General features: G+C 33.9%; 1 protein-coding gene across 1 annotated transcript in view; it reads right to left on the bottom strand.

The window, feature by feature from the left end:
* The window catches only part of LOC132561137 (neuronal acetylcholine receptor subunit beta-3-like), a 104,920-nt gene that overhangs the window by 55,120 nt on the left and 35,861 nt on the right, over positions 1 to 13,939 (bottom strand). Inside the window, exon 2 of the mRNA XM_060225866.1 lies at positions 10,352 to 10,503. Coding sequence (XP_060081849.1) covers positions 10,352 to 10,503 — 152 coding nt within the window. The remainder of the gene's footprint in view (positions 1 to 10,351; positions 10,504 to 13,939) is intronic.

Below are 13,939 nucleotides of genomic sequence, written 5' to 3' on the forward strand. Positions count from 1 at the left end.
CATATAATAAAAAGGAAACAGAGAGTGGTTAGGAATCAGTAGCTCGTGAGAACTAGGAGACAAATCAAAACATCACGCAGTTGGACGTAAACAAGAGTATTTATCATTTTCCAGTTCATGCTATATCATTAATGTCCTCTTCTAAAAATCTTCTTCAGTTTTCAGTGAATCACGTTGATGTTTTTCAACAGAAGTCTTTACTGATATTCATACATTCGTCTACGTTTCTAATCACCCGATAACACATTGCCTATTTGTTTGCGAATAGACACTAAGCTGAGGTAAGAACGCCTGATTAAAAACATTCATCATAGTGTATCTGATTTCTTAAATTCAAGCAACCTGTCTACTCTGATGTTAGATGGATATTTGTCACAGTATAACAACCTGTCTACTCTGGTGTTAGAGGGATATTTGTCACAGTATAACAACCTGTCTATTCTGGTGTTAGAGGGATATTTGTCACAGTGTAACAACCTGTCTACTCTGGTGTTAGAGGGATATTTGTCACAGTATAACAACCTGTCTATTCTGGTGTTAGAGGGATATTTGTCACAGTATAACAACCTGTCTATTCTGGTGTTAGAGGGATATTTGTCACAGTATAACAACCTGTCTATTCTGGTGTTAGAGGGATATTTGTCACAGTATAACAACCTGTCTATTCTGGTGTTAGAGGGATTTTTGTCACAGTATAACATCCTGTCTCTTCTGATGTTAGAGGGATATTTGTCACAGTATAACATCCTGTCTCTTCTGATGTTAGAGGGATATTTGGCACAATGTAACAACCTGTCTATTCTGGTGTTAGAGGGATATTGTCACAGTATAACATCCTGTCTATTCTGGTGTTAGAGGGATATTTGGCACAATGTAACAACCTGTCTATTCTGGTGTTAGAGGGATATTTGTCACAGTATAACAACCTGTCTATTCTGGTGTTAGAGGGATATTTGTCACAGTGTAACAACCTGTCTATTCTGGTGTTAGAGGGATATTTGTCACAGTGTAACAACCTGTCTATTCTGGTGTTAGATGGATATTTGTCACAATGTAACAACCTGTCTATTCTGGTGTTAGAGGGATATTTGTCACAGTGTAACAACCTGTCTATTCTGGTGTTAGAGGGATATTTGTCACAGTGTAACAACCTGTCTATTCTGGTGTTAGAGGGATATTTGTCACAGTATAACAACCTGTCTATTCTGGTGTTAGAGGGATATTTGTCACAGTGTAACAACCTGTGTATTCTGGTGTTAGAGGGATATTTGTCACAGTGTAACAACCTGTCTACTCTGGTGTTAGAGGGATATTTGTCACAGTGTAACAACCTGTCTATTCTGGTGTTAGAGGGATATTTGTCACAGTATAACAACCTGTCTATTCTGGTGTTAGAGGGATATTTGTCACAGTATAACAACCTGTCTACTCTGATTTTAGAGGGATATTTGCCACAGTGTAACAACCTGTCTACAGACACACCAAAAACTCCAACTCAAGTTGATGTTGATACGTTTTATTATCACTAGATCATTGTATTAGTCTTGTATACATTCCCCATCTATTCACGGTCGACTGAACTCGGTCGCTTGACGTGTTCTCGTTTCAACGAGACATATATACATAAACAGATTGGTAAAAACACAGATACACACAGCAGCATTTCCTGCTTCTCTGTCTGGTTAGTCACGATCAAGGCAATATCAGTCCTTAACTGAAATTCGTTTGTCATTGTGAAAAGATGCTGAGACAAACAATGAACGCACCAGGCCATGACAGTTAGGTTACTGTTGGCTGGAACCATTCAAAATGTTATGACAAGAGCTACAGTGATGATAGCTGAGGACAACCATACGTTTTAAATTGTTAAATATATCACCGTTTCTTTTTTGGGGTCAATCTATAATTACGTTTAACTTTTATAATAACGATCCAAAACATAATCAATCCCTACATCCATACAATTGTCAATTATCGCTTTTACAAAACATTTTAATTGGTGGCAGAATATTGTTAGGCATTGTTACTCGGAATTTAAATTTTAATTGCAGAAAGCCGTTGGAGAAATACGTTTTGGTAATTCAATAACAAGGAAGTCGGGAATGTACTTGGCGTTCTACAAACATTCACAGATAAAGCAAAAATACGAATTTATCGAATTCAAGAGCTCGTGCATCTGCTCTACTGAAATTTGACATTTCTGTCGGTCACTTTGGATTGTCTTCATTCCCCTCCTAGGTTTCCAAAGTTAGGTCCTTAGAATCACTGGTGGGTCGTACGAGAACTAAACCTATGTTTGATACAGTTGTTTAATTCAATGTTCGGTTCTATTGTTTCTAGTTCTAACTTGTACTTAACGGCTATTTTTACGACTTTTGTACGAACGTCCACTGAAGGCATATACACGGTGAAGTCAGTTATACAAAATCGGTTTATTTTTACACTAAATCTGTGTAATGTGGATGAAGTTGTGGGTGTTCTGTGACGACAATGTTTTGCAGAAACACCATGACAGGTTACTGATTGACCATTTAACTTCCGGTAGAGAGCATGACTCAAACCCTTAAGAGAACTGTCGTATAAAGTTACAAAAACTACGAGCCATATTCTCTCAGCGGTGGTATCTCCAAAAACCTTTCTCCATCGTCGCCGTTTAAGTGGACAACTCATACCATATCAAAAATCTAGCCGTTTCGTCGCGACACCCCTAAACGGACTCCATTTTAATAAGAAACCATCGACGTTTTAGTCTTAATTGTATTCCGGCTGCGGCCGATAGACAATGGAATTACGTTCGGTTTTTAGAGAAGTCTCGATTTTCCGTGCCAGTGCTCTGTGGAAAAACGGGTAGCTGCAACGCTGGTTAAGAACACTTTACGGACTTTTGAGTTCGTGAGCGTGACCGTTAAGGTGGCGCCACTTGTCCTAGTTTGGAATGGCATTAGAGGGAGATGGAGAACCACATTAGTTGTAGTAAATGACATCACAGCACCCTACACCGCTCTCGTCAGACAGACATTCCTGATTCCAAACTATCAAGAACTAGTACGATGTACAAATTAAATAAGGACAAGCCTGTAATATGCTATTACTTTACCATAAAATCGACTGGAATAACAGACTCGTAACATTGTCGGATATTACATGTGATGTCTACCTCATAATCTATGGATACATACTATTCAGTGTGTCTCACTATTCAATTAATTCGAATAGTGGCATGGTTGAGAACACATGTACTTGACGCTGTTCGAAAATAAACTGATATATTGAAATTACGAATCTTATTTCATTATGGGACTGCTGCACCTCCCCGTTTAGATTTAGATTTTTTTTATCACATAGGATTTTCCTCAGTCGCCCCTTAGGCTTCAACTTTTAGGCCCATAGCATCACTGACGTGTCCTAGAAAGACGCAACAGCTTTATGACATTTTAATTCATTGTTTGACTCTACTATCTATCTGTGAATATAATTTTGTATTAAAATGTGCTATTCACTTATGTGTCTTTTGTGAAATCAATGCAGGTTTGCTCACACAACAACGGTATATATGATTACAATGCAGTCTTGTCGACCTGTCATTTTGATTTTCATCAGAAACACCAAATCTAACGACATCTACGTGCCAGCGCTTCAGTATAGGTGTTACCACACTGTAAAACCAAATCGTCTTACATTCTTTTATGTACAATTTTTCGGTGATTTGATCAATATACAACTGTTTTGCAATACACTTTCTACCACAAACAAGCAATTAATTCCGGAAAACATCCCCAGGTCGGAAATTCGTATGTTCTCCGTTCTAAATTACAGACTGTGATTCTTGCATATAATATATTCCATGAGAAGAGCAGTTCGAGTTCGTATAACTTATACAGTTAGATGATATCCGGAAACTCTTGTTGGTACATTGTATGAAGCTGTGCTTACAGTTGCTCTTTTCTTGAATGGAAACCTTATTATTAGAGAGGGAAAAAAAGTAATAAAAGAAAGGGTTCCAGTAGTGTGAACAACTTGTTATTGGTACGGCCCGCCATAATAAGTTTTGAAAGTAAGTAATAAGACGTTCGCAAACGATGTCAAAGTAGATTTCTAATGCACATTCTGAGAGGAATTTAGTTCATGTCGATCAATAAAATAATTCTTAATCACACGAAATTGTGATGTTGGGATAAACTATTGAAAAAACCTCATAGCGTTTTGAATACCAAATGTTTGAAAAAATGTGCAAAAACTCAAGAGAATTGGAATTGAATACAGTAAAGTGAAATTATGTAGTAACTCGCATCATATAGCTGTCTCGTACTTGTAGGACTCAGCTGCGATACGGAGGGTCTAGGACATCTAGGAGGCGACGGAATCAAAAAAAGTAAACGTCAAGATTCAGATGAAATATTACTCTCTAGAAATAGAAAGTTCACAATATGAAAATGGAAGTAATCCTAGCTGTCCTCTAGTTTTGTGGATTGCTACACATTTTGCGTTGTAGGTAGATATTGAAGTAACCGCCTGGGCAGTCTGTCCGTCCTTGATTTCCAATGAAAATTATAAATGCATTTCTTGTCATCAAAAACAGGTTAAGCTTAGGATTGAATTAAGTACAAACGAACCAAAAGAGAGGCAAAGTCAGTAGTTATGTCAATAGTCTATTGGTCAGTCTTACAATTTACCGTGAAACTCCAACATGTGAAGTTACTGAGCTTACAAATATGCCAATACAGGTTACTGTAGACAAACGCAGGTAATTATCAGCTCAGATACGCCAATATAGACGTATAATATTGATGTGTGAATACACAAAAATAATATATTTCATGATTAACTTAAAAGAAGCGTTAATTTAAAAATCGTTATGTTCACGGTGTTCTCGGAGTATTGAAGAAATCTGGATCAAGGTCATGGGATGTAGCATACTCGCGTGTTCTCGCTCTGTGCGAGATGAAACAAAATACCGTATTACAAATTGGTCATATATTGACCGACGTTTAAGCTTATACCGTAATCATATGGTTTTACCTGTTAAAACGAAAACCGGTAATGATATATTTAGAGCAATCTCTACTATCTTGTTATCGCGTTGTATTAATGTATTAGGAAATTGATTACGGATGCCGTGACCAAATGCTCAATAGGAAAGACTGCTTGTAATATCAAATGTATGTCGGGAATCAATTAAAGCTACTTACGTATCTTTCAAAGTCATCTTAGTATAGGTATCTGTTGAAGACGTACAATAAATCACTATGTTTTTACGATAGACGTTCGGAACGAAGATATGTGCTGTTGTCATGGTACACGTTTTTGAAGATGACTTGAACCTTAAGGAATCTACGATTCTACTGGTGTGTTTTGAAGGGCTCCTAGTTATATACATGTGTGCATACATTGTCATTGTCTCATGAAATGAATAGAATATGTTCTAAACGAGAAAAAAGTTGATGTTGTTATGACAGATATTCTAAATGGAATGATATGATGTTGTCACGAGGCTGTTTGAAACAAAACAATGTTGTGTTGTCACGGAGCCCGTCTGAAACAAAACAATATTATGTTGTCATGGAGCCCGTATGAAACAAAACAATGTTATGTTGTCATGGAGCCCGTATGAAACAAACACTGTTGACAATCCAAAAAAAGTATCACAAGTGACAGAGTTCTAATATTACAGCAGAAACAACATTGTATCTACATTTAAATATTTGGGAAAATTAATAAGGAATGGAGAAATAAGTTTTGTTTGTAAAAATAGTGTGATTTTCTCTTAGTGTGGTAAAGTATGAGTTTAGACAACCTGACCATTTTGAAATCATCGAACGATGTATCAAATACAGGACAGAGTACTTTACAATAGCGTGTGAAAACAAGCGGACTGGCTTGGCACGAGGCGACCTTCTTCCTTTGTGTTTACCTATTTTTGTTCGTCACGTGCTTAATTACTCGATCCCGCATTGTGTTAGGCACGTTCTTGTCAAGGTTCGTTGTTAATAGTGCATATATCATTAATGTGACAAATATTCCCGAAAGCTCCGTCAGCTTCACAAAATTAATCTGCCTGGTATATTTCAGATGACGTTTTATTCGATAGTTTAAGATTACACATATCTTCGATTTATATTCATTATTTGTGTTTTTTCAAGTCATTTAATTCGGCTCCGTGTGTTATAATAATAAAACCATACTTAAGTGTTTTCCTTAACCGTATCATAACAAAAGGTTATACATCCAAGAATACCATTTTGAGCCAAGTCGTTTTACTTCTCAAGTTTGTAAATCAAAATTGTGTTGAAGGTAGCGCAGACATAGATTCATCATGTAACCATCTACAGTCACACAGTGACCTTTTACTAAGTCATTATACCAAATCACAATTGATGTAAGCACGTGCCCGTATGTCATATCTGTTTACACCCGAAACTTAATCGCACACATAAGATATAAATGTATAGGACGTTGAAAAGCCTTATTTTCTACACATCATTCAATTATAATCTCATACCACAGCTTATTTCGGATTATCTGTTAGACAGATGTTTTCTTAATCAAATATGTTCTTCACGAGTGTGAGAAGCCTCTACTGCTTTGAGCCAACGTTAAAGAAATTTTACCTGCATACCTTGTGAACAATACAAATGTTTGCTTATTGATTCAAGAATGGATTGGGTTAAAGAAATAATGCACTGGTGGTCACAACACATGATGTAATTTATACTGAATCACAGCCACAATTGGTTTAAGGGTGGCCAAACCCTCGACAATCTTTTATCATAAAGCCTCGTGGAAAGATTGTTTTATGAAACATGCCTCATATCATATCCTGCCGCGATCTATATGTTTAATGCTATATATATCTGTATGGAACCAGTAATTATTCTCAAATAATCCATTTTTTTTGTCTTCTTAGCACGGCTTACGTAGATATAACAATGTAACCCTTTGTAACTATAACATGGCATGGATTCTGTATTTAATGTAATTCTGTGTAACTATAACATGGCATGGATTCTGTATTTAATGTAATTCTGTATAACCATAACATAAAATACAATGTAACCCTGTGTAACTATAACATATAACAATGTAACCCTATGTAACTATAACATATTACAATGTAACCCTATGTAACTATAACATATTACAATGTAACCCTGTGTAACTATAACATATTACAATGTAACCCTATGTAACTATAACCTATTACAATGTAACCCTTTATAACTATAACATATTACAATGTAACCCTGTATAACTATAACATATAACAATGTAACCATGTGTATCTATAACATATTACAATGTAACCCTGTGTAACTATAACATATTACAATGTAACCCTGTGTAACTATAGCATATTACAATGTAACCCTGTATAACTATAACATATAACAATGTAACCCTATGTAACTATAACAATGTTACCCTGTGATATATAAAAATGTATTACAATGTAAACAATGTATAACTATAACATATTACAATGTAACCATGTGTAACTATAACATATTACAATGTAACCCTGTATAACTATAACATATAACAATGTAACCCTGTGTAAATATAACATATTACAATGTAAACCTATGTAACTATAACATATTACAATGTAACCCTATGTAACTATAATATATTACAATGCAACCCTGTATAACTATGACATATAACAATGTAACCCTATGTAACTATAACATATAACAATGTAACCCTATGTAACTATAATATATAACAATGTTACCCTGTGTAACTATAACATATAACAATGTAACCCTGTGTAACTATAATATATAACAATGTTACCCTGTGTAACTATAACATATAACAATGTAACCCTATGTAACTATAACATATAACAATGTAACCCTGTGTAACTATAACATATAACAATGTAACCCTATGTAACTATAATATATAACAATGTTACCCTGTGTAACTATAACATATAACAATGTAATGTAACTATAATATATAACCCTGTGTAACTATAACATATAACAATGTAACCCTATGTAACTATAATATATTACAATGTAACCATGTGTATCTATAACATATTACAATGTAACCCTATTTAACTATAACATATAACAATGTAACCCTGTGTAACTATAACATATTACAATGTAACCCTGTGTAAATATAACATATTACAATGTAACCCTATGTAACTATAACATATAACAATGTAACCCTTTGTAACTATAACATGGCATGGATTCTGTATTTAATGTAATTCTGTATAACTATAACATAGCATGGATTCTGTATTTAATGTAATTCTGTATAACCATAACATAAAATACAATGTAACCCTGTGTAACTATAACATATTACAATGTAACCCTGTGTAACTATAACATATAACAATGTAACCCTATGTAACTATAACATATTACAATGTAACCCTATGTAACTATGATATATTACAATGTACCCCTGTATAACTATAACATATAACAATGTAACCCTATGTAACTATAATATATAACAATGTTACCCTGTGTAACTATAACATATTACAATGTAACTATAACATATTACAATGTAACCCTGTATAACTATAACATATAACAATGTAACCCAATGTAACTATAATATATAACAATGTTACCCTGTGTAACTATAACATATAACAATGTAACCCTGTGTAACTATAACATATAACAATGTAACCCTATGTAACTATAATATATTACAATGTAACCATGTGTATCTATAACATATTACAATGTAACCCTGTGTAACTATAACATATTACAATGTAACCCTGGGTAAATATAACATATTACAATGTAACCCTATGTAACTATAACATATAACAATGTAACCCTTTGTAACTATAACATGGCATGGATGTATTTAATGTAACCCTGTATAACTATAACATAGCATGGATTCTGTATTTACAATGTAACCCTGTATAACCATAACTATAAAATACAATGTAACCCTATGTAACTATAACATATTACAATGTAACCATGTGTATCTATAACGTATTACAATGTAACCCTATGTAATTATAACATATTACAATGTAACCCTATGTAACTATAACATATTACAATGTAACCCTGTGTAACCCTGTGTAACTATAACATATAACAATGTAACCCTGTGTAACTATAACATATTACAATGTAACCCTATGTAACTATAACATATTACAATGTAACCCTATGTAACTATAATATATAACAATGTAACCCTGTGTAACTATAACATATTACAATGTAACCCTGTGTAACTATAAAATATAACAATGTAACCCTATGTAACTATAAGATAGTACAATGTAACCCTGTAACTATAACATATTACAATGTAACCCTGTGTAACTAGATATAACAATGTAACCCTGTGTAACTATAACATATATAACAATGTAACCCTGTGTAACTATAACATATTACAATGTAACCCTGTGTAACTATAACATATTACAATGTAACCCTGTGTAACTATAATATATAACAATGTAACCCTATGTAACTATAACATATTACAATGTACCCCTGTGTAACTAGATATAACAATGTAACCCTGTGTAACTATAACATATTACAATGTAACCCTGTGTAACTATAACATATTACAATGTAACCCTGTGTAACTATAACATATAACAATGTAACCCTGTGTAACTATAACATATTACAATGTAACCCTGTGTAACTATAACATATTACAATGTAACCCTGTGTAACTATAACATATAACAATGTAACCCTGTGTAACTATAACATATTACAATGTAACCCTGTGTCACTATAACATGGCATGGATTCTGTAATTGATGTTATTCCCACATTCGATCTATTTGTTACATTTTTACAATAGCAAAGTTTAATTGGAGTTTAAACACTAATGAAGAGAGACTGATGGTTGTTCAGTAAACTCACTAGCAACAAGTAGTTTTCATCATATTACATAAACCTCGAGGTATATGTGTCGTAGTCTTTTTAAACCTTGCTTTAGTACAAATTAGGTGAAAGATTTATCATCATTTCCATTTATAGTCTACAGTAAATGGTTCCACAGTAATTAATGTTTATAGTAAAAGAAGAAATGTGTCTTATAGTTGTAACAAACACAGAAACTCAAGCTATCATTGTGTCTTTTGTCCCTAATGACGTGTAATCTTATACCAATAAATCTTAGAAAACATTACGTAGCGAAGAGAAAGCTGTAACCTTTTTCCCGCATTTAATTCCTAAATATTTCATTATAATCCTGGATGCTGTGATTGAAAACGAAAACCTTTTTAACTATACCTACCATCTCACTTCTCATACCAAAACAACAACTCTGACGTGGAAAACAGAGATGATAGATATTGTTGTCAAAAAGTACTTACCAAATCATGTATCATGATGATAAAGAAAGAGATGTTGAGAATGACTGCATCATTTTGGTTCCGAACTGGTCGGACTGACTTCCGGTAGTCCTTAAACAAATCGTCATGCAATTTGCCGACATCATGGGCAGTAGCAGATTGGGATTTATGGACTGTGAAAACAGAAATTTAGAAAACTTATTGTTGATAATGAATAAGATAAATGATGTTATAATAAGTTACGTGACAACATCTATACTGCGTAGTGTCTGAGAATTTGTCCTCTATATATAGAACATCTGAAAAGAAGTTGGAACCGATGCGTTTAGAAAACTTTTAGCATTTAGTCACAAACTAATTAAAACTACAAAAACAAAAACAGTAAGTAAATAAGTAAATCGTTGTGTTGATCATCTAACTTATCTTAATGTTGATATGTAAGACAATGATATACCATTCAAACCATCAGATATTCACCAAATATTAAAACACGATATTCTTTAGAAACTGGTACATTATCAGAGCTGTAATGATTTTTGTCTGATTCAACGTATCCAGTAGACAATACGAAGTACTGTTGAACAAAGTTCAAGTATTAGATGGTTCTTCTCATTAAGTATCAAATATGTGTATGATATTTCGGATAAAAGGAAATGGTTGTAAGCTGGCGATGCTGGCAGATATCTTTGTAGTAGGTATTTTTTTATCGTAGTTCATCGAGATTCGGAATAGAATTCAGAATTCTGGCATGTCCGGAGGCATGGTAAAACGTACAATCTGTCTACTGAGCATCACTGCAGATAATACCTCGTAATTACAAAAATATAATGCATGGATTCTCATTAAACAGCCATACGTTGGCTGAGAACGGTCAAAAAAATTGGTGTGCAAAGGAAATATAATTGTGTAGAAACGCAATGCAATAGTATCGTTCTCACACAATATATTTTATGTGATGTTCGTTCGTACATTCCAACATTGAGACTAGGAAGATATCATTAATAAATGCGATATTTGAGTAGATCCATTAGCGTTACGACATTTCTGCACATCGATCTAATGTGGTAAATGTAATGGAAATCGTTGTTTATCGACTACAAATGTACATATATTGCCAAAATATATGACAATGTCTTATTTACAGAAATTCACACAAACATCTACACTAATGTCTGTTGTCTCTTCCATTTGTTGCCTTTTTGTGTGTTTCTCTCTTAATCTTTGTCATGGTATTACTTAACATTAAGGATAGCGTATCGATTGTATATATATCCTATTGTAAATTTTCTTTCCTTAACAATATCAAGCTTGATTCACAAAGCTATAGTTTATATATTTCGCAGACGATCCGTCTAACTCGATCCATGTCCGATGACAGCTCAGGGTTAGATTAAGGCAGGTTGATCATGGTAATGAAAAGTGTCATGGCTGCTATCATGATCCAGGTTGGTATTTTGTTGACCAGTCAGTGTTTTGTGTGGAGTTTTCTTTCTGTTGACATTTTGATTAGTTCTCTATTTTATTCTATTTTTATTCTCTTAGCGTCTAGTTACATTTCCTGTTTATTTCCAATTCTGCCTAGATCTTTATAAAACTATCTTCCATTTTTGGCCTTTCTTCCTGCACTGTGTAATAATCAGGTTTTGATCTTTAATATATTGTGTATATATCCGATGCCTGTTTGTTATTATTACAATTGTTTCTTATTTCGCTACGCATATCGCAGAGTCGGTTCATGTGGAAGTCGTTATCATAATAGAGAAGGTTTGAAAATGTCAATAATATTAGTTATTCTTGCCTCTCCAATACAAAACTATCGGAATAATCGACCAATACGACCACAGACTATCTTCTAAACGTGGAAATCACCGGAAATTACAATCTTGGGATTTGAATAAGATCACTGACCTGTGAACCTAGGACATTAAGGAGTTAGAAAGAAAGTGGGTTTTAGATTAACCTCGAACGAACTTCAATACAAAATTATCATCAGTGAAATTGTAACTAATTAGGAGACACATCCCCCTATTTAAACAATGTATCACTTTATATAGCCACTAGTAAACACTAATTAGCGATCAGCTGATATATGCCAGTGTCAGTGTCCACGTCTACAAACATAAACCCAGATTCTAAAATAAGGGGAGGTAATTGATGATGACAGATTATGGATTTCTTGCTGTTATATGAGCTGTGTTGTTGCTCCCATGTTACTTGTTCAAGGATTAAACTTGGTCATAAAAATAGACCAGGAAGCAAAGTTATCCGGTTTAAGTCTGAAATAGTTATTTTCTGTAAGGTTACATAATGAAATCAGTTCTCCGTTGGGATCTAACATAGTTTTATATATGTACATTTTAAGAGTTTTTCCTATCCCGTAACATTGCGTTCGTCTGAAACTCATAAAAATGGTCAAACGATTTTCGGAAACATTGATTTGGAAGGTTTATCCAATGGTATCCTATATGGCTCATACTTTCTCTTAAGCTGTTAACTCTGTTCTTTCTGCATGGCTTCTTTAATCAACTTTTCCTGACCAATACGCTATAACTAAATGCTCACAAAATGTAGCGTTGTATACACCTATATGCCAGGTGGTGATGGTGGCAAGGTGGCGCTCAACTAGGCGGTCGTGGTGCGATTCACTGATCGGCGATCAAATGTTATTGGTTACCGTCCCCACGATGAGGACTTTCTCCTTGCTTTCGGTTTTCTTCGGTAATAGGATCCCTGTACTTATCCTCTTGAAGAAAAAAGACTGATTTCTTTTTCCGTGGTTTTCTTTATTTAGACTAAAACCAATAAGCACTGATCGCCTGTATGATATATTCATCCTAGTACTTAAATCAGTTATAGCTCGATGTAATCTATTGATTAGCTTAGGAAATATTTAACAGGAAACTGTACTGAAAGCTCGTAAGTAAAGTCTACTATATTTGCAACAAACAAGACCAGAACATCATTCTAAAACCAAGCTCGTAAGTAAAGTCTACTATATTTGCAACAAACAAGACCAGAACATCATTCTAAAACCGTTTTCCGTGATATTTTGTTTTTAACTTATGATGGTATTGCATGTAAGCTAATCAACACCGTATTCTATTCTACAACAGATCAAACTCCCTGTCTTTGTGTAATTATTCCATTGACAGCTTTGGAAGAATTAGTAATTATTGAGAAATTAAACAACGTTACTGATGTCATACTGTGTAAGTGAGTACTCTCGCTTGGCTGGCGTGACAGACATGTTTTTGTCAGTAGTTCCTGACAAATGGGCTCTGTTGAGCATTCCTTTGTTTTCACCTCTTTACCAACCAGCGAATTGATTTGTTTGAGAGCTACAATAAAGCATCCTTTTTGCATAAACATTGAACGAATCGAGAACTTTTTCGTCTTAGTTATGAATATGAAAATATTAACATTACAACAACATAAATTCCCAAAGCACGTGTTATTGTATTAATGTGACGTTATAACAAAGAAAATAGAAACACCAACATTGATAACAAATATATTTCAAATCGATTTCAAAATTATCTAAACCTTAATAGTGACATGTATAGACATGTTTGGAGATATTTACGTAAATTAGTATAGATGGGTTTAGTA

This window comes from Ylistrum balloti, unplaced genomic scaffold, assembly GCF_031769215.1.
Source record: "Ylistrum balloti isolate Yb309-2 unplaced genomic scaffold, AGI_CSIRO_Ybal_v1 Utg371150, whole genome shotgun sequence".
NCBI lineage: Eukaryota > Metazoa > Mollusca > Bivalvia > Pectinida > Pectinidae > Ylistrum > Ylistrum balloti.